This window comes from Ambystoma mexicanum, chromosome 12, assembly GCF_040938575.1.
Source record: "Ambystoma mexicanum isolate Mex_15411 chromosome 12, UKY_AmexF1_1, whole genome shotgun sequence".
NCBI classification, from domain to species: Eukaryota; Metazoa; Chordata; class Amphibia; order Caudata; family Ambystomatidae; genus Ambystoma; species Ambystoma mexicanum.
The window spans coordinates 261,264,790-261,291,059 of record NC_090936.1 but is presented as its reverse complement, the minus strand read 5'-3'; the positions used below and the strand labels follow the sequence as shown (position 1 = coordinate 261,291,059).

Below are 26,270 nucleotides of genomic sequence, written 5' to 3'. Positions count from 1 at the left end.
AATGCAATCCCCAAATCTAACCCACATCAACACTGCTGTGGTTACCTAAAAACAAGAAATATAAACAAACATTGCAGTACATGTAAAACATTTATAAATGTGGCATTCTGTCCTTTTCTCAATTAGCGCATGTAAAAGAACACACAGAAATGTTTTTGTTTTAAAAATAACCTCCTGGGGTAACTGATAAGAACCGCACTCAAACCACGCTCCTCATGTTTTACCTCACTTACAATGAGTTATGAGACTCCTGCGCTTCGCCTGGGGCAATCTCTTTTTGCCGTGGTTTATCTGTACTTAAGTGTTACGGGCCGCACTGCCTGTTTGCGCCCCCGGAGTCAGCCTTGGGATCCTGGCAAACTTCAATGCCAGGGTGCCGACTCTCTCCAAACTCCCTTCTGCAGACTGCAGTGCCATACAGGAAAAAGCCCATACTTTCGGTTCAACCCCCTATTTAATCAATCTGCCTGTCAATCAAAAACACAGCTGAGTCCCCCTTGACGTGTCTGAACACCTCCTACACTCCTGATTGCCCTGTCCAATCACTCACGAGGGTTGGTATATGTATCAAGTGGCTTTCCAACTTCCTTCGCACACAAAGGACTCTCAGAATGCATGAAAAAAACTCATTCGTCTTTTTTTTTAGTGCACATTTCTCTTCATGGAGAAACACTAAGCCAGAATGTCCATCCGTGTCCACTGACATTGCATTGCAATGTTAATCAGGAGGACTAATTAGTTACTGGTATGTTCATAATAGGGAAATTAATTAATTAGTATAGGTCATTTTCACAATGCAATTTTACACAGATAATCCATACATAATGCACTTTGAATCCACTGTTTTTTTTTTTGCATTCTGTTTTTTCATGTGAAGCCTCATTCACTGTTATAATGAACCAATGTGGCATTTCACCTGCTTCTTGTAATTCCCCATATCTTTTCTGCATTTAGACAAATCCCACTAAAATGCTGACCTGTAGCCCTAATCTGCTTTTCCGACTTGCACCCATTTGCATTTTAAAATGACTGTTATCTGCACACATTTTGTTAGCTGCTCTATTGAAAACACTTATCAGCATTTATCAGCATTGAAAACAATGTCATCTGCATTTGCACCAATTTTGTTGTTTCAATTGAAAACACTGTAATCTGCATTTGCACCCATTTGACTGGCTGATTTTAAAATGATAACAAATCAATGCCATATATCCCTTCAGTGGGGGAGTGATAGCCTGTGGTATTACTAGCGCTGTGGGGAATCCTACCTCAACAAAAGGGGTCACTTACCCAGCGGGTACATTGCTTGGATTAGTATGCCCTTCTGCGGAATATGTTGTCAAGCGATATAATCCCCTAGAGCCCCGCCTTCTTCTTCTCCCTTTCTACACTTCCCATGGCTCTGTTGCTGCACCTCCACTTCATTTCCTTGATCTTCTGCATCTTCAAACATACGCCAGAGATCTAGAATTTCTTTTCTCTTCTGTACCTGCTTCCCCTTATATTTTGCTAATAAAAATGTGGACATGTGATCCAAAATGCTCTTTTTGTGTGAGCCCTGCCCTCGCCATGGGCAGGGCATACCCCCTCCTCCTGTCTCCGAAATCCACTGCTTGTGATATTTGTCCACCTTGTCACTCATACATATGTTCTACCAGTGTGTCACCCCCCATGCTAGTGATATCTATCTCTTAATAACCCTGCAAAGTCCCGCTAATGTGCCGTGTACGCTGCTGCTTGCTTGTGACAAAAAAAACAAAGGAAATCAACCCCCACCCTTCTCTATCACCCTTCCTTGCATGCACACACCACTCCACAAGATCGTCCAACACCACACCGCAATGCACACAATTACTGCCCATTTTAGGACCTGTTCTTTACCCAAAAAGCATGAACACAATAGATTAAAGCAACAGGCTAAATTAGCAACCACTACTTGTTCCAGACTTGCTACTTATACGGGACCATTACTCTTATGTTTACATTCCTCCTTTAAATAATTTATTATCTTGTGGTACCACCTTACCCCCCCTTCTGAGGAGGGGCTTCCTGCCTTACCTTTGCCTTACCTTATAATACCTTACCGAAACACTCTATTCACAGTACACATTTCAACAAAAAATAACCCTGACCTCATCCACGTCAAATCAATGACCTCACTCTCCACGTACTTACCCCTGGCACACGGCCTCATGCATCTGGCCCTACTTGTTATCTCTTGCAAGAGTCTACTCACATGTTCATGCTCACCCGAACTCCTACGTCACAGGGTTCCAACACTGGCCTGCTCTCTTCTCAAAGAGGACTTCTCTTAAAATGGCTCCTGCTAAACCACTCAGAACATGTGTTTTGTCTGGACCGGTTGCTGTAGGTGGGCACGGGTCCTTCTGGAGACGGGTCCTGGAAGCCTCTGTAGGTATGAGGGGTGCTGGGTTCACGTCGGGGTCACAAATTGAAGGCAAGTCCATGAACGCTGACACCAGAGAGAATACAATCCACTAGGGAAGGAAGGCCCAAGTCGATCTTGTAAGGAAAACAAGTTTTAATCTCAGATGCTAATGAGAGCAACAGCAAAGAATTCTGCTGCTGAGAACGTTCTGCCAAAGACTGGTACAAGCAGAAACTTTTAAAGATACACAGCATCATAATGATGCAACAACATACAGCTAAAACCTGTGTGGCCGATTTGATGGACTCTATACATGTTACACCTTTACCCATAAGGGGTGCTGGTCTATTGATCCCAGCCCAGTCTGTCCGTCTTCCATCACGTGGGTGCTGCAGGATTCATCTTCTTCTCACATCAAAGGTCAGAAAACAAATTAATTTTACTTTTACTATACAACTTGCTTTATCACTCTGGTTCTGGGACACTCTAACCTTCACACACACATTTCATGCATTCCCCACCATGCCATCCGGCTCCAAGATCTCCACCCTCATTTTGAACTATAATTTATTATCCCTCTCAGCACCTCGCAATAAAGATCACACGATTTTCGCTCCAATGATATGCCCAGTCCATCCTCTTTGAACAATTCAGGACTTGTTACTGTGGGGCTGGTGGTCAAAGGACACCTGGTACCATGGAATTCGGGGATTTTTATGTTTAGTCAGTTATGTGGGCTACAACTCATGGTCACCTGGGAATGGCCCTGGTCATGCTTTTGCCAGTGTGAGATAACAGTCACACCAGGCGCCAGTCGGTCTCTGATAACAGCCTTGTAGGGCACATTACTCTTGGGTAAAAAACACATCTTTGGAACACTGTTAGAACAATACATAGGCATTGCTGCGGTTGGGTGTGTGGGCTGTCCTCATGGGAGCTCGGGCATGGCTGGGGATTTCTGTGGTCTCACGAATTTGAGCCTAGTGCATGCAATACCACATTTACCACACAGGCCTTCCCTTCTCCCTATGATTACTAATATCTACGCAAAATATCACTGTTCCTTGCGCTATATTATGTAATTAGACTATATTTAGTTATATTAAAATAAGGTCATGTTAGACAGGAATGCGTCCCTCTCACTATCCATCCTCCCCGATGGCCCATCATAGTGCCTCAAATGCATCTTGCCTCACTTTAAAGCACCTGGGGGGTGGGGCGGGGCTGTCCTCTTCCCAACAATAGCTCTAAAAAAATAAATGGTTGCCTTTTAGGAACTACCAACTGGGTTCTTGTTAGTCCCTCTGAAGTGGTATCTCCTCTATATAGAAGCCTGTGTTTCAAAAAGAAACATTTCTCATGACCCTCTGTCTCTGATATGCTGGTTATAGAGTCTTCTGTTGAGAAAGGGCCATACCTTTGGGCAAAGGCTAAGTCAGGAAGTCTCTCAGGTTCTTCTTCTATAGGTTTTGCGAGTTCTGATTTGGGAGGATCCTCAGATGGTTCATCAGCCTCTCCAAAACATTGAGTTCCCCAATCTTTACTGCCTTTCTGATTTTCTTCAAAAGGTCTAACACGCATATCTCTCTCCAGCACCCCTTAAATGATCTTATCCGCTTGATGAATTTAAAACGGATCCTTTCCATGGTTCTGTAACAGAACTTTAACATCCCCTCAAAAATCTGGGTCTATCACCGCTTCCAATACATGAATCCCAAACTTACAGGCTAGCCCCGACTTGGGAGCCAACCTAATGTAGGTAGAATTAACACTAAATCTGTAGGGATTCATTTCCTTTCAGCTGGAGGGAGCATTTTGTCTCTACTGCTACACATGTCAAATCAAATAGAACCCTTTGTGGCCACTGAGGGATCTGATGCTCTGGCACTTCGTTTTTTATATCTTGGGGTCCCCAACTTGTATCGTTTGAACCACATCCCATTACTGACACCATTTGTGAGGTTGGCATCATGGAAGGAGACACAGACAGATACAAAGCTGTACAATAGTATTTTATTAAAGAAAAGGTTAGGATGGAATAAGGCCTACCTTGCCCTATACTAAAGTGGGATTTTCCTACCTATAGAAACTAAGGAATGTCTGTGTCAATATGTTTAACTTAATGTCCAAATTCTATGCTGGCCCTCACAACTAATACAAAACAATGGGTAGGGACGTCAACCAAAACAGTGTTCTGAACATAACGTTCTGAGCAGCTCTGGCTTACTCTTTAGCTTTCTTTGCCAAATGTCCATAAGTTGATCATAGGGTTCAATGCATCTTCCTTTGTATGTACCAAAGTACAGTTTGCATACCTTTGTGATGATCGGGGTGCCCTTCCCCAAGTTCAACACAGTTCCAGGATAACACAGTTGCAAGGCACTAATACTTAGGGTTTCCTTCCCCAAGCTTAATGTAAACACCAAAAGAAATATCTTGTTGTTTTGTCTTTCAACTGGACTGTCGCAATTCTTTATAACTCACGGTTCCCTTCCCTAAGTCTGATATTCATCCTCAGTTGTTTTCCTGTTTTCATCAAATTAAACATCCTTGTTGACATGGATATGTTCTCTGATTGAGGTGCAGTTTTAGACCACACGGTTCACCCATTACAGGTCACGCAACCAGGAACTTAGCAGTGACTTTTCCATCATCCTTTGTTTCACAAATAGTAGTTCTCTAGTCTAGACACAGTTTTATACCACACAGTCCACCCACTACAGGTCACCCAGGAACTTCCAGGTTTCATTCAGAGTTCAATAATTTGATCAACATGAAATTTCTTCAACCACAGTTTCTTAATCTTGATTCGTCTTTATTCAGGTAAATAGTTCAGATGTAGCTTTCACTTATGACTGTGCTTTCACTTAATAAAGTATACCTTTGCTGGTTCTTTCAATTCAGCATTCAAAATAAATGCCTTCTTGTTTCATTCAATGCAGTATTCAATAGAAGTAATTTGCCTCTTGTCATTCAATTCAATAAGTTGCTTTTACTGGTTTCATTCAGTTTGTTATTAAATAGACGTAACTTGTATTGTGTCATTCAATTCCATAAGTTACTTACACTTATTTTTTAGTAATCAATAGAAGTAACTTTCACTTGTTTCATTCACTGTTACTGTATTCACGGTCTTCTTCGAGTGCCCCCGGGTTATTTTACCCGATCTTGGCAATTCCTGAGGGAAAGCCAGATAGCCCGGTGCTCCACTAAGCATTTGCTGGCTGCTATGCGTAGCTTTGCCTGCCCTCTGGCAGAACCTGCTGCATACCTTCCCCTCTGTCAGAACTCCAGTCTGCATTCACCATCCATCGGTGCTCCCAGGGTCTCGTTCAGCGTACTGGCATCTTGGCATCTCTCACTCCTGCATGGCTTCCACTTTCCTTCTCCTTCCTGTTGTATTATATGGTATAAGTCATTTATAACACGCCTGTACACTAGTGTTTCTAGGCGTGACAAGACAAGGAGGGAGAAACAGAAGGAGGACAAACAATGATCGTACTAGGCCTTGTGTCATTCAGATCGCGCAAGTGCGTGGAGGAGGGGAGGGGAGAAGTGCCAATGGGGTCTCGGGGGTGATGAGGAGTGCAGGTGACTAAATAAGTGCAAAGAGTCGGGTTACAGATACATATCCGTAAGTGCTGAGGGAGCCCAGAGGCTGCACAAGGGCAACTCGACATGCAGGAGACTTGTCCCGAGCGCAGCTGTTCCAGCAACTACTCCTTATATAAACCTGTTTTGGGCTAACAGGCTGCAGGTGTGAGTTAGGGTTTTGCATTACCTGACTTGCCTGACCACAAATAAGCAAACCAGTGGGACATGCCTGACCTCCCAACATCTTCTTTGTCCCAGTACTCACATGAGTAAAGGAGATAATCCTAATGCCTCCTAGTAGTTTCTTCCTCGTCTCAGTACTGTTTTGCCTTTTAAAGGGGGTGTGAAGTGGAACACATTTATGAAGACCCATAAAGGTCAAAGGGAGGTGTAAGGAAGGCATGGTATCAAACAATAAGACGGACACAAGTGATCACAGTTCAAGGGTGTTTATTGAACTTCAATTGGGTTTGAAAAATGCTTATCTAAACCTAAATCTAAAGGTGGAGCAAGCTACGACCATCAAATAATAATAAAGCAGTCCTAGTGGTATCATGTCAAAATAAAAGGACCTATAATAATAAACCTATTTCCAATTCTTACCTCGAAATGTAAATAGTGTGGGAAACAATGTTATGCAAAAGAAAAGTATTCAAGAAATGATATCTCAGGAAATTCAAGCTGTTGGCTTCCCTTCCGCATGTTTTCAGCACGGGAAAAAGCAGCACACTCGAGTTAGCACAGTCTCTGGCTTCTCTAGCACGAGGGTGCAGTTCAAAACTTCAACATCATGGCCTTCTGTGTCAAAGTCTCAATGCCATTCAAAGTCTCTTTTTCAGAGGGCCTGATGTAATACGACAAACAGCAAAGTTCCTTTCTTCCTAGGATTATACACGTACACAATTCTCAGGTGACTTTCTGTTCACCCTGGGTCATCCTCTGCCGGGCTCAGACCCACTTAACCACAAAAACCTTCTTGGGTGATTTTCACTTCACCCCGGGTCCCCCTTGCGCCGGGCTCAGACCCACTTTAAAACAAAGCTTTCAATTAATCTCTCTCTCTGCTAGGCTCTGACCAACTTTATCAACTTTGCCACAAACCTTTTTTACTGTATCAACTTTTGCACAAGATTTTGCTTGACATGTCGCAGGACAACTTCAATTGACAATTCTCTACAACTCTTTCACTTTTCAGCTGGATACCTTACAGAGACCTTCGATTAAGCACACACGTGGTACCGGACCACCCTATCAAATGTATTGTATCTTTGTTTCAAAGTTCAATCACTCATCAGCAGTTCAATTTAACTTACGTCTTTTATTGGTCTCCCCAACACACTGACTGTGTTGATTTCATTGATGCTGCTTTGTTCTTGGAGCCAAGGACAGTACCACAGTGGCCGGTAATGGTCCCTGCCTTGATTATTGACGCAGGAAGGCCCTGGTTATCTCTGACACACAATGCTGGATTCTTCAGCCTGTTTTCCTGGTCTTACGCTTTCCAATCCCGAGGGCTCATACTGTTCTTTGTCAAAAAGGTCAAGGCAACTTCCCTCCTTACGTTCCCCTTCTGTTGCTCTGAACAGTAAAGAGCATGAAACTTGCCTGAGGTTGAATTTGGTCTCCTGCGCAAGTGATGTGACCTAGAACATCAGGCTGTACTGCACTCTTTGGGGAGGGACCAAGCCTGATTTGCATATGGTCTTTCCCCTTTTGTAATGGCTTGGCAGGCTGAAATACGTAGGTCTCAAAGGTTGCCCAGAGCAAAGTGTGTATTTATGATAAATTAAAAACCTTCCAGAGACCACTCTTAGCTTTTGCTTGAAATGACCTTCTGCTACTTGCGTTATGCAGGATGGAGGTGACAGGCTTTGCCCCAGTTCATACTACAGAAGAAATATTGCAATGGCGTGAAATGATTTTGCCAATTATTTCTGCCAGCATGACAAAACATAGTGCAAGTAAGGCTTGCTCCAAATTTAGGTAGAACCCTTTTGCTTACATTTTTTAACCAAGGCAAATGCCCATGCACACAACTCAATTTAATTTTTCATGTGTTACAGCTCATATAATAATAAGAAAAGAAACCTCATGTTTCGACCTTTCCAAAGCAAAAAGTAGTAGTTTTAGGAACCAATAATCTTTTGTTTTGTCACTCAATCATAGTAAAGACATCAGACTGCTTCATATTTTGCCCTACTGCAGATTGTGTATGTAATATGGAGTGTGGCATAACTTGTGAGCTTATTCTGTATTACACCAGCAGAACTGGTTCTAAGCAGTCTGCTCAATCTTCAGATCTGGTGCCAACATTAGATAATCTGGCACCAGATGATGCTGATCCAAAAGAGCAAGATTAGATAATCTGCCAAAAAATGTATTTTTTTATTTTTACATTGATAAAGCACAATAAACCCTTGGGCATCAAGGCGCTATTACATAAACAAGTAACACATGTGTGCAGTATAGAGGACAAAGACCAGGTATTCATTTAGAAATTGACGACTAGTCTTTATGGACATGCCCACAGAGGAAGAAACAATGTTAGTCAGAGTTAGGTGTACAGCAGAGTTTTTAGTGCTTTCCTGAAGGTCCAGTGAGACTGTTTAGTCAGCCCAGAGAGAGGGCAGGAGTAGGTTCCACTGTTTGGCCGCAAATGTTGCAAAACTAGATCCTACAGATTTACCCTGCTTAAATTTAGGCTGGGAGATGCTGTGGGCATACGCTGCTCTGCTTGGTCAGACAGTAGATACTTTGGTGATTTTTTTGGGATAAGTAAGGAGGGGCATTTTTAGATCGGCATCTGTGTGATGGAAAACATTTTGAAAATGATCCGCTTACGAATCGGAAGCGACTGAGCAGGTTTTCTCACTGCAGTGATGTCATCAGCTTTAGAGATATTGAGTGCGGCTCTGAGTGGGTTATTCTGAATAACCTGTATTTTCCGGATATTGACATTGGTAGTACCTGCGAAGTGGGCATTGCAGTTGTCAAGCCTGGATCCTATGGTGACTCAGGCTATAGTCATTCAGCTGTCAGGGGAGAGGGGAGAGGGTAGGGCTAAGGGCAATGATTAGCTTGGTCGTATAGGTGGCACTGGAGGCAATGGCGCTCACTTGCTGTGAAAGCGATAGTGAGGCGTCTAGCTATACGCCTAGTGTTTTTACCACAGGGGAGACCGGAATTATTATCCTATCAATGTTAAAGGATGAGTGTTGGGGGCTTAGTTTTTTGATTACCGAGGGGGGGCCCCACTAAGAGAAGCTCTGTCTTCTCATCATTTAGCTATGACCGGTGCATGGTCATCCATGATTGGAAGATCATGTAGAAGAAGTTGAGAGAGGAGGAATCTTCATGGTAGTTTCCAGTGAGGGGGGGGAGTAAGATTTGCGTGTCATCTGTTTAATTTGTATAAGATATGCCAGTGGAATCCAAAAGGGTGAATAATGGTTTTGTAAATATGTTATGCAAAGTTGGTGACACGCCAGATCCTTGCGAGATGCTGTAGGTGATGGGTGCTGGTGGTGCACTGGCATTCTCTGTAAATACCCTCATAGATCTGTCCAATAGGTAGGATGCAATCCAGACTGAGGCTTCTGGGGAGAAGTTGGCAGAGGTGGATAGACTCTGACCTAGGATTTTGTGGTCAACCAGTTCGAAAGCAGCTGAGAGATCGATGGGAAGTAGCAGGGCAGGCTTGCCTTCATCCGTAATTTCATCAATCTGGATTTTTAGGTCAATAAGAGCCGATTCTGTCCCATGGAATGGGTGGGATCCTGACTGGCACATGCCCTAGATTTGATTGGATTCAAGTTATTGCTGGATTTGTAGATAGGCTGCTCTGTCGAGGATTTTAAGTAAGAAGGGGACAGTTGTGATTGGGAAGTAGTTGCTAGCGATTGCAGGGTCTAGTGCAGGATTTTTCATAAGATGGAGAACCTAAGCTGCTTTGAGGCTAGTGGGGACTATGCCAGTGGAGAAGAATCCATTTATAATGGAGGTAATGATGGGGACTAGAATGTCTGAGCAATCTTTTATGAGGCTCACAGGACAAATGTCGCCATTGTAGCGAGTTGGTTTCAGGCTTTTAAGGAAGGCTTTGAGTTCTTCTTCCAAGACATGAGAAAAGTGAAACAGAGGAGGGCAGCAGATGGGATTATGGCTGTCCTTGATATGATATGTCATTTATAACATGCCTGTACAAAAGTGGTTCTAGGTATTTCTGAGGGTTGGATAAGGGCTTGTTTAGAGTCAATTTTGTTTTGTCGGGTGTCCATTTTGGTGAGCATGGCATTTTGGATATTGTAGCACCTTGTGAGATCTTTGGTTAAGGTGGTGGGGGGCTGGTGGGAGTTTCTAATTCCTTGAGGATGGTGAAGATCTCGCAGGTGTTGAATTTGGTGTTTGCGATACCGGCATTGTAGTTGGAGGATTTGGCAGAGATGATAGCTTTTTATTAGCATTTGGAGGCTGTTGTGTAAAGTAGTTTACTGGCCCAAGCTGGGGGTTTCCTCCAATTGGCTTCAGCTACCCACTTGTTAGTGCGGAGTGTTTGGAGTTCTGAGGTAAACCATGAGTTTCTATGAGCCAATGCTTACGTTTACAGGGCTTTAGTGGGGCTATGGTGTTGAGGGCTACAGTTAGTTTTTTCGTTTATTGGTTTGAGAGAGTGTTAGGGTCTTTGGAGAAGGGGGATTTGGGTAGGAGCGAGCTGATCAGGGGAGCTAGGCATTCAATTGTGAGGTTTTTGGAGCTGCGGGCCAAGGTGGGGGGAAGTGGGATGGGGTTGTTGTTGAGTAGATGGCTGGTGAGATGGAGAATTGCACAATGTTGTGGGCTGACCATGGGCAGGGGATGTTGGTAAGGACCAATACCTGAGATTTGAGGTCAGCGATCCAGTCGAGGGTCCGGCTTTATTGTGTGTGGGAGTATTGACGCAATGTTGGAAGCCAAGGGTGCAAAGCCAATTGGAAAGTGATAGAGTTGCTGGATCATCAGGATCACTAAGGCCTAGGTTGAAGTCTCCCAGGAGGATTGTTTTAGATGTCATTGTGTCATTGTGATGTTGGGACCCACCACATGAAGGAGGTTGTCTCCAAATATCAGGGATGTAGCTTATTCTAAATTTGGGTTTGCTAATCTTCTATTTGTGCAGATACTTCGTGGGAATCAATTGGTATTGAACACAGAGACTGCCAAAGGTTTAACACTTGACCCGTACGTGACTGTAGAAATCCATGGAGTGCCATTGGATGAAGCTAAACAACAAACCAAAGTTAAAAAAAGAAACTGTGAGTAATAAAGAGTTATTAATTTAATATTTCTAATGCAATTGGTATATTTTCAGTGAAAGTTCATTTTTTCAAAATGATTTTTGCCAACTTAAAGACAACTACTGCTCTAATTAATATCTATGTTATGTTTCTCAGTAAATACTCTAAGATGGCGCGTTTAATGCTAGATATTACAATTCATGTCACTTGCACCCATTACTATAATGAAAGCTAAAAGGAATTTTAAAAAAACGTAATTATCGATTTCACAGGTTTTATTGAGAATGCTGTAGACAGTTGCTGACATATAGACATCTTGCATGTCTTGGCTCTAAGCACCCGCACCCACTCGGATCATTTATTAAACCTGGTTTGATGGCCACAGTACTAGAATTATTGTCAGTTTGTTATTCTTTTATAGACTGTGTGTTCCATTTACGATTTTAAGATATTGCAATATAATGATGTCTAATCTTAAACTCCCTACTAATTTATTGTAAGGGATTATACCTTTAGGTAATACAGGATTGCCTCAACCAGGCTTTTTTACAGTACCATCCGTGCTTAATCCACAGTCCTCAAGGAGCCAGGAACTAGGTAGACACATCACAAACCAATTGTACCACTCTTTCTATATTTGTTGTGGAGCCTAAGTGTCCTCTCAGTTTGATGCACCCTGCATCTTACATGACAGTGGTATGGACGTACTGCACTTTAGGCTAAAGGCATGCAGACAATGCTAATGCACAGTCGTTTCTGCAAAGACATTTTGTGAAATCTGTTTATTCAATGAAACTTGCGATGGAAAGATATTCAGACACATTTGCAATGTTTTAAGGTATAAGATGCACTGTTATGTCATTGTGCAATGACAGACTATGGCCCACTTGAAAGCCAACTGCAAGAAGAAACAAATCAGAGAACCCACACTTAAATTGCATACAGATGACGATTTAGTGCTCTGTAAATGGCAAGTTACGGCGGTTAATTAAGAGAGTTCCTGTTAAATTATACAGATCAGGGGATCTAATTTCAGTGATAAAAATTTTTGCAAATATATATATATATATATATATATATATATATATATTTCAGTGAAAAAACATTGTTAAAGGGACGTTATGGTTAAGTTGTGCTACTAAAAACCTATCAAATTCAGTGAAAAAACATTGTTAAAGGGACGTTATGGTTACAAGTAAAACCGAAAAACCCTTAAAATTCGCCAGTTGTGGTAAGCTAAACAACCATAACTCGCGCCACCACTGTGCACGGCTAAGACTAATACCCATGACATCAAAGATGACATCACAAATGTCATTCATGACATAACTGATGACATCACATGTGCATTTAGTTTATATGCACAGCCTCTACAGGGGATTGTCATTATAATGTTGGCAGAAAAATGTCAAAAAATCATTGCAAGAACTATCATGTGCCAAATAGTTCATTAGGTGTTGCATTGCTATAAACACCATTGTGTTACTGACTTCATTCCAGTACGTTAATGAATGAACTATACAAATGTAGGCATTCTCTGCAGCATGCGCCATAGAGCGCAATATTCAAAACCTTACTAGTTTGGATAGTAAAATGATGAATCCTTTTGTTTCAGAGTTTTGTGCACTGTGACACATGTAATAAGTACCTAACAATGACTTCCTTACTGCATAATTGTAGTAGTACACAAAAAATATAAAAAAGACCACAATGCATAGACATATGAGCATATACAGGGAAAGTAAAGTAAGCAACAACAAAAAAACAACAGCAGCATTCCCAGAAAGTGTTCATAACCTAACTACTTAAGTTCATGCACAGACATGATTGATGTGTCTCAAAGCTGCTTCTTCCCTTGTGTATATGTATTGTATGATGTGAGTGGATTCTAAGGAAAGTAGTGTAAGTACATATGAGAAGAGTAAGGTATAAAAACATAGTACCTTTTGCATTTTTACTTCCTGACTGTCACTGAAGAAAACAACCTGGCCTAGATAGCCAGACATATGATGTCATCAGTGATGGCATGAATTACATTTGTGATGTCATCTTTGATGTCATGGGTATTAGTCTTAGCAGTGCACGGTGGTGGCGTGAGCTATGGTTGCTTAGCTTATCATAACTGGTGAATTTCAGGGGGTTTTCCGTTTTACTTGTAACCATAACGTCCCTTTAACAACATATTTTCACTGAATTTGATAGGTTTTCAGTAGCGCAATTTAACCACAATGTCCCTTTTAACAACATATTTTCACTGAATTTGATAGGTTTTCAGTAGCGCAACTTAACCACAACGTCCTTTTTAACTGTTTTTTCACTGAATTTCCTAGGTTTTTATCAAGATACCCTTAGTTTATATAGATATACCATACAACATACTGAACTCCCTGGCCCATGCTAATGGCTGCAGAATCCATGGACTATGCCGCTCTCCGCGGACTCGAGCAACATCCACACTGTCCAAAAGCTCATGGGGTATCTTACGGTGTTGTAGCATACAACAAACACACTGAACATGTTCAAAGAGCAACATATAAATGAATTACAATAAAAAAAAATAAGAACTACAAACTGTATACGTAAGAAACCAACAGTTGAATTCCATAGGATATGAAACATAATGGAATACACCAAAAACAAAAATAACATATGCCTCCAGCAGAATTACCTCACTGATGCTTTATATAGAAACTGCAAACCAACTATCAACAGCACACCTACAAAGCACTAACAGCAAAACTGAAAAACAAACTGGTAAGTACACTACATTAATTCCTATAGTTATAAACTTTCTTTAGTAGGATACGCTAAAAAATAATGTATATTTCTTTACACAGACCTTTCCCCAGGATGAAAAGAGTGAAGACAGTGGGTACACAGACTTTTCCCCAGGATGAAAAGAGTGAAGACAGTGGGCTTCTTTACGATGTTGGAGGTAGCCATGCCGTTTATACTGGCATGGCTACCCCCAAACTCAGGTCCGGCTCTGGGTCCCACGAAAGGGGAATTACCAGGCCATTCTGACCTTGGCAGGCCCGGTAATTCCTCTTGCGCTGGACCCGGAGCCGGTACGTCCTCATTCCCATTTGAGCCCCCATAGGGCTCAATGGGAATGGAGAGGATGGGAGCAGCGGTACCGTTCATACCTGTACCGTTGCTACCATCAGTTCTGCTCACGGGTGCTGCTATGTATGCCTGGTCTGACCAGGCGTGCAGAGCGGCACCCGCGAGCAGAACTCGTAATGTAGCTGTACAGTGATAACGGCGGCGGCAGCACTACTGGCGCCGTTATCACTGTACCACCACTATTGTAATGAGGCCCAGTGAAACTACTGGTACACACTGCAGTTTTCAAAGTAAGCCAAGTAATAGACATTATTTCACATGTACCTAACACATTTTTTTCTTTAACAGTACATACAGAAAATAAGAATAATACTGCAAAAACAGTACATCATGTAGTACTCCAACAACATATGGAACAACAAACAGACACTGTGTAAAATCATCTAGTGCACATACAAGAACGAATTGATCAATTATTGACCAATTTCCTTGATTTTAAAGACTTTGTAGAAAGACATATCATGGAGAAAATTAAATATCACTGCCCCACGTGCACCTGTACCCCTTCTACCTGTCCCAGTCAACCATCCTCAAAAATTCACCATCACCAAAAACGTTATGATGAGACCTCCATCCCTTCCTCCCCTAACACCAAACCTCTAGAAAACCCCAATGTATTTCTGCTTCTCCCTCTCTTTTGTAATTTGTATAATTTTGTGTTTAAATAAAGTTATATGTCTACATTTGCTGTATGTCTCCATGTTTTATTTTTTTAAAAGCGCCATTTGGAGGCTGCAGACAGCGCGACTGTCCGGAGTGTACACAATTAATCAAAATGGGGTGTGTCCTGCAGGAAACTTAATTTGTCCGGACTGTCCACAATCTAAAATGGAGGTGTCCGTAGAACACTAAGTCTGTTTGCATGTTCGCAAAATTGTGATGCACCATTAATTAGTTCGGGGACCCTTACCCTGTCTAGTCGACACCAGAGCGGATGCGCATCACACCCTCAGAGTCCTATAAAACATTGCACCTGTCCGGAACTATCCTCTGCTCGTCTGTCACACTTTTAATTAGTTCGGGGACCCAAACTATGTCCGTAGAAGATCTATACACATGCGTACAACCGTTCCCGCACAATAGCTGTCCTGTGGACAGCCGTCCCATTCCTGAAAGTGTCCGCAACGCCATCATGTGACCACGCCCACACTGAGCAAAGGCCCTTGTCCGCGAGCATTGTCTGGGCCCCCGGACACAAAAAAGTGCTTTTTTGGGAAATCCAAGGTCTTGTACTGTGAAACATCACCCTTGCACAAGTCCCAGACCATGCCCCTGACGATATGGATACTTTGGAAGTTTTGCGCCCTTTTTGGTGTTCAAAGTGTCCGCAAACAGCGTGCCTGTCTGCAAAGCGCTCCCCAGTATCCATATAAAAAGCCACACCTCAGAGCTGCTCCTCATTCTGCTTTTGGATTTCCAAGACTGAGCACTGCTTCTCCTTGGGCATTTGCTGGCATTGGCTGTCATTGCTGTCATTTCTGCTGCATTACTTCACAGCTATTGCTAATATCTCACCAGGACGATTGGTGCAGGTTGCTGTTGTGTTCCTGCTGTTCCTGGTTCCTGGTTCTTAAAAACTTTCCTGATGGATGCCCCTGCTGCTACTGCTTCTTCCTCAGCAGCAACCCCACTCCCTCCACCACCACCACCTTCCCAAGGGCCTGGAGGGAGAAACGTGTTTGGAGATGTAGAGTGGGATGAAGAGGAAGACGAGGATGAGAAAGTGGAAGTCCCCACTACTGCCGGCCAGTGTGAGTCCTCGGTGTGGAGGCTCTTTACCACCGTTGGAAGGTTACCCAAGGCATGTGCAGACAAGGTGCGCTGCACTGAGTGCAAAATGGTGCTCAGTCGTGGCAAACTGTGTCTGTGCAGCTACAGGACCACTTCCATGTGGCGACACTGAAAGTAAATTCCATAGAGCGGCAGTTCGGAGGGTCATCCCCTTCGATCAAAGTAGTAGGTTGAGTTCCTCTACAACATCATCCGTAGCTGCTCCTGCCACTACAAGAGACACTCATGTGAAGCAGTGCATCCCTGAACCAGCCTCACAGGCCATACGCGACACAGTAGACCCTTACCTTATGAAGGTCACTGTATTGTGCATGTACTGCAACGCGGTACTCTGCAGTGGGGAGACACTTCAAAGTGCTTTCGGGGGTATGGTCCGGGAGCATGAGAAAGTATGCCTCATACCTAAGTGAGGCCTATCCAACATTGTCCTCTCTCCACCTGCCCTTTCTTATCCCTGTGGGTGTTGCCCCTTCCTTAACCTCCCTTCCCTTCCTTTCCTTTTGTTTCCTGTTAAAAAACACCACAAAAAATACAAAACAACAAAAACCAAAAAAAAGGCTCTTTTCAGAGCCACCTTTCACAGTTTAAAAATAGAAGTGCCAATGAAATGCTGCAGGGTCCTGGATATTGTTAGAAGTCAACAGACAGTCCACAGACTTTAAAGTTTTTTGGGGTATTGCGCTATCAAAACCATTGCATTCTTCTTCAGGATGAAGTGGCAGCTCTGAAAAGAGCCCTTTTGTAGTGTTTTTGTTTGTTTCGAAAAGTTCAAGTGTTCAACACCTACTGCAAAAAGGAATGCAATGCATTTTGTATATTGGCAGAAAAATCTGATTCCCGACATCAGTAAGAGGGACTCCATCTCTGCGAAAAATGTTTGTGCTGCGAAACATAATATTTTCATTGTGAAAAGAGGACATGTCAACATCTCTCAAAAAAGTGCAAACAGCCTTATTGACATTGCCCCTCGCTTTCTCCATTTGCGGACCAAATGAAGAAGAACACAGCCACATTTGTCTCTGCGCAATACGTGAAAAAAATTATTCTGGAGTTTGGAAACATGTCCATGACTTTCCCAAGTCCTTCTTTCATTGCAAACTGCAAGGAGATTCCAGAGACACGTCCTTAACTGTTCCCTCCACAATGAATAATAATAATGTTGGATGACGGTGCGTCATCAAAGTGGCACAAAGAGGAACCAAATCCAGCCACTTCATTCCACACACTTCATGCCAGTGCACATCCACCTGAGGGAATCCAAGATTTGCAGCCACTCCACAGTGCTGTGCATGCACCTGTAACCAATTTATCCAGTAGTCACCCAAAATCCAGACACTCTGCCTCCTGAACAACACAGCCAAATCCATATGCTCTCCTCTCAGCAAACAGACTTTCTGCCAAAGTCTCTCCTTACACATCACACCTAGTAAACCTTATTGAGCCATCCCCTGGCCTGCACAGTCCCATTTCCATGCCTGCCACCCTAAAAATTCCCAGATGAGACACGTACACTCCACGGACTACCATGATGCCCGCGTACATATCGTGCAATTTGTAAGGGTGGGTACAGAAATTGTAACCAGAGTAACACATTTCTTCTTTGGTGGTGGCTCTGAAAAGAGCCTTTTTGTTGTTGTTTTTTGTGACCTTTTCAGATTTTTTTCTGCTACAACTACGAAATTCAATTAAGATAACTTCACAACAACCCTCTGATTGATTTTTGAATATTACTAAGAAAGATTTTATTACCACAAACCATCAAAGTAATACCATCACAAAAAAAGAACTTGCACCATCCTCCAAAAGATTTTCATTTTGGAAGGATGACATCCCAATAGCAAACATAAAAGAAGATATCCCTTGGTTAACAAGATGCCTTCCTATGTCTTGTTTAGGATTGAAAACACTACAGCACATCCATGCAGCCCTAGGTGGTATTTGGGAAAAGATGATCTTTGCACATGGAAATAGGTGCATTACTGCATTCAGAAACTGCTTCATATCACCCTACAAAGCTATTGCACTTACATACCCCAGAAACATGCCTCCACAATTAACCCCCAAGGCATCTGGACTTTTGAAAACAGCCATATTTTTACAAAGTGTAAGTACACCTTGCATATTTCTTCCTGGCACATCACATTGCCTCCACTCCCTCCAATCCAAGATTGGCAGACATGCCACATATCTCTGCATACATCTGCAGATTTTGCATACAACAATCTCCCACCATCCATACACTCAATTTCTCCATCTCTCCAACCACAGCCATCTTCACTACACACATCAATAAAAAAATAGCAGCCTCTCTTTGTGTAAACCACAACCTGAACACCTGATTGGCCAATCCCCACAGTTCCATTTCCACGCCAGGCATGCTGAGAAGTGGCAGGCCCTGTCCGCAGACTACCGCAGTGTCTGCAGACCCCGTAAAACGGGGCAGCCCTTTTTCCCATTCCACATCACTCTTTGCACCAGTCTTCCATTGGCTACACATAAGCAGTCACACAACTATTCACCAATCACATCCAAGAACTCTTCATCTAACTCTGTCATCACAATTCAGCATTGTAGATGAACTGTTCATCACTCTGACTGCAGGTCTCTAGTGACTGCAAAGCACCTACAGCTAAAACTACTGTAAAAATCTCCAAGATTTCTCCTTCTAGATTAATCCACATCTACATACATCAATACAAACTCCAGGTATGAATATTGTGTGTACAGTACATTTGTAACTCTTTTATGAATGCATATGAGCAGGGTACCTGCCACTGACCCTGCATAATCTACAAAGAAAGAATACTGTCATTTCTCCAATCTCCTCTAAGCAAGTTCACTTGCAAATCTGTCTGCTTTCCAAGTTTTAATTTATCAATTTTACTCATTTTAATGTCCAAACTGTTATTCTCGTATTTTCTTTTGTCATTTTCACAGCCACTTACCCCTTAACACACTAATATCAAATTTCTAGAATGCACACAAAACAGGAAACCAGCTTGTATTTCACCAAAGCATTGCAAGTACCTACATTGCATGCATTTAAACAGAGTGCCTGCCACTTGCCATTCTTGCAAAACCAAACAAATACATGTGTAAATTCAGAACAGTGCTAATAGAAATGTGGATGAATAAGTCCAATAACTGAAAGGAAGTCAAATAACTCAAAGGTTTCCTGCACTCATGTAGCAAGCATTTATGCACAGAAAAATGTATGGAATTCCACAAACAAAAACATTTTCCTTTTCAATCTGAACATCTTTCCAAGCTTTTTTCTCGCCCTACTACAACTTCCACTAATCAATTTCCACACTAAACAGTGCAACAGCAACACATACACTTTCAAAAGTGCACCTCATAGGACACACTTATAAATACTCCACTAACGCCCTTAGCAGTGATGCTGATGCTCCAAAATCCCCATTCATATACACAGATATGCAATGTAATACATACAGTACCTCTTCCAGGAAACAAATCCTTCTGCAAATGTAACAAATCTATTCTTCAAGTGAAATTACTGTGCCACTAACATACATATGTACTAACATCCTTCTTTCACAATTGCAGTCAGGACCACACTCCTGAAAGCCAGTACTGTCTAAAGTACAAAACAGAACCCAGAAGAAACCTACTCTTTCAATCCAACAAAGTGCAATACTGTTGTAGTGTTCTGACTGTTACTAAAACAGTGTAGTATTCTTGTATTGTAGAACAAACAATTATATCAACCCTACAGCATTAGATTCAGCATTACTGATTGCACCTCAGCATGTGCACACTTTGTATTGTCATCTGAACACCAGTTTAGTTACACACAGATACGAGAATAGCCTTCCGAACCTGAAGTAATTATTTGCTTTTTTTTTAAAGCACGCTCACAGCCCAGGGGCATCGAAGCACAGTCACAGATTTTATTGTTGTTGTTGTTGTAAGCGCGTACCCAGGGATTGAACCTGTATTGTTTCGTATCGTCTTGCTTCCAAGGCGAGCACATTGCCACTGAGCTATCCTCCCGGCCCTTTCCACAATCACACACCTCTACATGCATGCCTACCCTCATACTCCGACACTCATGCACAATGCACACATACATTGCACAACGTCCCAAATCACACTTTCTTTTTTCTCCAACAGACACCAAAGAATGTCTACAAAAAAGCATCTCTGTAGAAAGCAATGCAGAAATAGAGCAAATCACAATAAAACTGTACAAAATAGGCATCCGCCTCTGGCAGAATTTATACAAAAAGTTCAAACAAAACAGCTAATACAGTCACTATGCGAAACCAAAGCAGCTTGCAGGAAAGAAACTTTGACTACTCTTTCAAAATACAAAACTAAACAAAAAGGTTTTAAGAAGAGTGCAGCTACCACTAGTGCTAACACTGCACCTATAAATCTTGATGTAGCCACAAGTAAGCATACGAAAACATTATTTTACTAAAAGTGTTCTGCCACAGAGTCCTTCAGAACCTTATAAAATCAGGGGACAAATTATGCTCAACCCTTAAAACCTACCGCAGAAAACTAACCCTAGAAGTGCAATCCTTCTCAAAAGGAAATTATTTATATTAGTTTTAAACAGAATGAAACCACTAACAAAACGAATTGCTAAACTACAACAACAAACGGAATAACAACAAAGATAGATTTGCAAACATCTCTGCAGGTGAGTGGAGTCACACCACCAGCACATAACTATATTTCAATGAAGAAAACTACAAACAAAAGCAAACAAATCCAATTGCCATACATAGCAGTGGACAAGGGTATAAAAAGGTTAACAATACCATCATGGAACAAGAAACGCTACTCACAAAAATATCCCCAGCAAACTTAGCATCAAGTCTTTATTCCACCGAACCAATACGTCCAGTCTACAAATGGCCGTCCACATCAAAGTGTAACGTACGCAAAAAATCTTTCACATCTTTACGCCAGTTCCTCATTCAGTATGTGAAAGGCAAAGACAAATTAAAAATAAAACTATTACAAACTATGGACTCCTGTCCAGAGCTCAAATACACAGGAATATGAGGACATTCATTAGCCTGCATTTCTGGACCTACTTGCAAAAGCACCTTCCATCATATCAAAATGTTAGGAACACACCATTCAACTGTAAGACATCTCATTCATAAACTGTACTATGCCAAAAGTCCTGCTTTAACACAGGACAATTCAAATAACATTCTTGTACATGGTACAGCCAGAGAACTACTCGAAGAAATAGAGCACATCCAAAGAAAATATTTTGGAAGTGAAACCCACTTACAAAATTCAATATCTTTAGAACAGAGCAGCAACAACTTTACAGATGGCAACCTTCTACTACACACATACAAAAAAGAAATACTAAAGTTTAAAAGCACATCGGCTGAAGTACCAAAACCATGTGTGTGTGTGTTGCCGCAAGAATTTTTATAAAAAATAGCAGATAAACTGTAGACATAATGTACAAAATAGAAAACAATGAAGCTCTCTATAAGATAGCAGAAAACCAATTAGAAATTACTAACCCCTCAATACTTTGCTTGTTGTCAAGTTTAGCAGTGCAGTAGCTGCAAACACCTTCACGTACTATAACTAATACCTTGGAAATATTCCCACTGCTAAAACCATTGCAACAACTTAACTTGTATGAGAGCATGATAATTCAAACAGTGCATCCATTCCAAGCAATAATACACCTTCAACCAAAAACAGCAAAACGACCTCCCTCTGAATTACTAAAAGGCATTAGTGGAAAAGTAGTTTCTCATTAGATCTCAAATACAATGTAGACACTCAGTGTGAAACGGCCAATAGATCAATCGTTGATTATCCTAGTGAATAGTGTACCTACCAAAGACAAAAAAGTGTGACAGCAACTAGTGGACTTACACAAAGTTAGAGAAGCCCTGTAATATCTAGAAGACAATAATGAATACTGTAAAGAAATAAACATTGAAGAAAACCTGAGGGAAACCACCAAAATAATTCAAGACTTGTCAGGAACTGGCCAATTTCAACTTCTAGATCCTACTACATCATCCAATAGTTTAGACCATTATACAATTCACCGACTGCACTCCAATGACACCATAGGTGATGCACTGGAAACTTACCAAATGCAGCAAGCCAAAGCATTTGCAATCAGCCTATGGGAAAAAAAGTGTAGAGGCACAAGCCTTTCCTCTACTCTTTCGAACTGAAAAAGGAGGAAGGCACGATGGAAGACCCACACAAATAACAGCATCAGAGTACCACTCTTTACGAATGTGTTCTAAAGACCCCAGATTCAGACAAAACATTGAATACATATTCCACCTTCTCTTTGAAAGTGAACTAGAAAATCTATGCTACGAAATTGCACACACATTGAAATTAGGTACCAATTTTCAAAATATGTCTGCTAGGCAATTACTATAAAAGGTGCAAGAAAAAGATGAAGTTATACAGTCAAACATTACAAATCATTTAGCAAACATGTGTTGTACAAAAGAATACTGGTTCCGACGACACATAGAAGTATGCTGTATGATAAGAAACCTTGGCCCACCCATAGCAAACAAAAACAAAACAAATATAGACATAAACACACCAGGAGAACTCTGGTCTCTTGATCCTGTAAATGTATCAAGATACTTCCATCATTGCTTTATTGCCATGCTACACTTCATTTGTAATAAAACAATTCCTTCCCTCGGAGAAACACTTCTTTTGGAGAAAAGAATACCAAGCCAGAAGATCACCATGCATCCACATGCTTTTGGATTAAAGATGCTCCTAAATTTGGTCATGCTCCCAAGACTCTAGGCCCTGGCCACAACCACCACAGCATAACACACCCATGCAAGCAAACACCTGCCCACTGACCACAACCCAAAAACATAACACAATCACCTAAAGACCTATCTGCTTCACTTAACATACTAAAACAGTGATTGCAGCCAATGCAAAAACTCTTGAATGCATGCCCTCTTCACCCAATACTCTACTAACTACCCAAAACCAATACATCATTGCATAGTAAAATACCCAACAGTCTAGCCAATTTTTATTATGTATGCGGACGGCTGCGGTGACCGTTGACACTGCGATCACAACACAGCCTTCTTCCAACTAAACCAATACAGCATTTGACCCATCTTTCACTCCCACACCCTGTCCAGTCACTCTTCCACACCAACACACTCCCCAAAATTGGATTTTGGCTTATTACATGGTGCGCTGTGCACAGATATGCGCAGATATCCGTGGATCCAACATGGCAGGTGCATCAGGAAAATGTGAGCACCGCATGCTTCACTCCAACCAATCAGCGAGCACATTGTGTGTCTGCGGACATGACAGCGCCTCCCGAGCCAATCAGAGTCCTGTCAACGAGCGAACAGAGACGTGTGTCCGTGGACCGGACCCAGATATCACTAATTCTTTTGGACCTACTTTTTGGTCGTTTTTTAAAATAACTACTGGACAGATCTCCACCAGATTTACACAAGCACGTTTTCGGGACTAAGCCGCCGCTCTTGCCACAAATTTGGTGAAAATCCATCCAGTGGTTTAGGCTGTAGGCATGAGAAAAGTTTTTCTCTAGTCAATCTGTGGAAAAAATAAATGTGGGCCCCCCCTATAACTTTGCCCCTCCTAGAACAAACCTCACCATACTTTGCAATTAAGCGCAGGCCATATACTTTTTTTTTTGCAAAGTTTGGTGAGGATTCATCCAGGGGGAGCAAAGTTATCAGCCACCCAAAAAGAGTGCTCTTCCTATGGGTTTAGAAATTTAGCCATAACAACACGGCTGCTACCGCGGGCCGTGTAATATATATATATATATAAACATATACATATATATTACATGGCCTGCGGTAGCGGCCATGTAGTTATGGTTAAGTTGCTAAACCCATAGGAGGAGTACTTTTTGAGCGGCTTATAACTTTGCTCCCCCTGGATGAATCTTCACCAAACTTTGCAAAAAAAGTATATGGCTCACTCTGAATTGTTTTGCAAAGTTTGATGAGGTTTGCTCCGGGGGGGCAAAATTATAGGGGGGGTACCAAAATGGTCCCAAAATTTCTTTTTTTCCCATAGACTGAATGGAGAAAAAATGTCTGTCGCGCCTACAGCCCAAACTGCTGAACAGATTTTCACTAAATTTGCAACAGGAGCAGCGGCTTGGTCCCGAAAGCGTGCTTTTGTAAATTTGGTAAAAATCCATCCAGTAGCTTTTTTTTTTATAAAACGACCCAAAAGTAGGTCTAAAAAAAACTAGTGATATCTATGTCTGCTCCGCGGACACACTTCCCTGTTCGCTCCGCGGACAGGACACCGATTGGCTAATTGGCTTGCTTCATGTCTGCGGACACGCAACGTGTTCTCTGATTGGCTGAGATGAAGCACAAGGTGCATCAGATTTTTGGAAACGCCACCATCTTGGATTTGCAGACACCTTCCGCTGTCCACAGACATCACAGTAAAAACATATTAAAAAACACAACATTGCACTTGTCAAACTTATCAAATAATCTCTGGGGAGGTGAGGGGAGATGAGGATGGGATGGAATATGGCTGCAAGAAGCAAAAAAACAGGTGTTGTTGCAATATTTGGTTGGATTCTGTCAAGAAGGGGCAAAATTAATGTGGGGTTCCCAAAATAATGTAAAGGCTTATAAATGAGGTGCCATTTGACGTATCTACACTTAATTTGGCAAACTGATAATAGATCTAGATATAAATGTTTTTGCGAAGTTTGGTTTTATTTTGTCAAGAGGGGGCAGAATTAGAGGGGGGGTCCCAAAATATTGTAAAGGCTTATAAATGTGGTGCCATTTGACAAATCTACACAAAAGTTTTCAAAAAGATTATAGATCTAGATGTAAATGTTTTCGTAAAGTCTGAATGGATTTTGACAAGTGAGGGCTAGGTTATATGATGATTGTATGTGCATACATTTGACACTTTTGAAAAAATAAAACAGGGCTGGATTTCCAGCAAACTTGTGTAAGGAGCATTGAGAAGGAGCTGAAAGCATGGTTTTGCAAATGTGCCCGTGTTTTATTTTTTGAGAAGTGTCATAATGTAGGTACAAAAACTAGTGATATACCTTTGGTGACTGAGGTGTAGCCTGTGGCCATGGTCAGTGGCCAGATTGTGTGGGTCATGGAAATAAGGTCATGATCTCGACAAACTGGCTACTGGCCATGAGCACGAGGGACAAAACAAAGTGGCCCTGTCCACCTGGGACTGGCTTTTTGCCTTCTGCAGGCTGCCATGGAAAGCGAAGAGGGGCCCTGTATGGAACCCTGCCTTCCCTTTCCATGGTGGCCATCTTGGAAAAGGATTTTCCTTCCTACACCGGTCCCGGTGTAGGAAGAAAAATGCTTTTTTTTTAGCACCCCAGAGTCCCGCTATAGGAAACTAGGGTGCTAAAGGCCTGTAATGGCGGAATAATGATCCATAGATCTCGTTATCCACCCTCACTTTACTTGGGCAGATAACTTGGGCTGCCAGGCCTGTATCCACCATTTCAGTCCCAGGAACGGAGGATGAACGTCACTATATTTCCATTAGCATAAGACAAAATGCAAATGGAAATGTTGGAAAATCTTATTGAGTCTATGTACTTTACTGAGAAATATAAAGTAGATGGAGTCTATAAGTTTTTATAGTTCTATTTTTTAACTGTGACAGGTGGTTCCTAAAGGAACATTTCTTTTGCTGTTTTTGGATGTATTTTTATTTTTGGCAGGAGAGCTAAAAACGAAAGGTGGGGAGGGAAATGAGGAAAGAGGCACCAAACACCAATATGGAGGAGTCGGTGTACAAGGGAAAATGGGGGGCAGTGTTTCTCATGCTCCTTGATTACAGCATTGGTGGTGGCTCTTGGGGAGGAGGGATGGCATTAGCTGATGCCATTGTAAGATAAATAGCAGTTTTGCTAAAGGTATGTACTGTGTACTAGATTGTTAATGGATAATGAGTAGGAATAGGTGTTGGAGCTGTGCAATGGACATTTTGAAGTTGCAAGTTCCTAGATCAGCAGAAAGTGCAGTTCCAAACTGCCTGTGAAGCACAGATCTTATTATGAAGTGTGGAAGGGTTCTCGGACA

General features: G+C 41.9%; 1 protein-coding gene across 2 annotated transcripts in view; it reads left to right on the top strand.

Annotated features, from left to right (window-relative positions):
* Window positions 1-26,270, top strand: part of PLCZ1 (phospholipase C zeta 1) — a 1,796,998-nt gene that overhangs the window by 1,438,672 nt on the left and 332,056 nt on the right. For both annotated transcript variants that reach the window (XM_069628396.1, XM_069628395.1), the window contains one exon: window positions 11,139-11,274. In XM_069628396.1, the coding sequence (XP_069484497.1) occupies window positions 11,139-11,274 (136 nt within the window). The remainder of the gene's footprint in view (window positions 1-11,138; window positions 11,275-26,270) is intronic.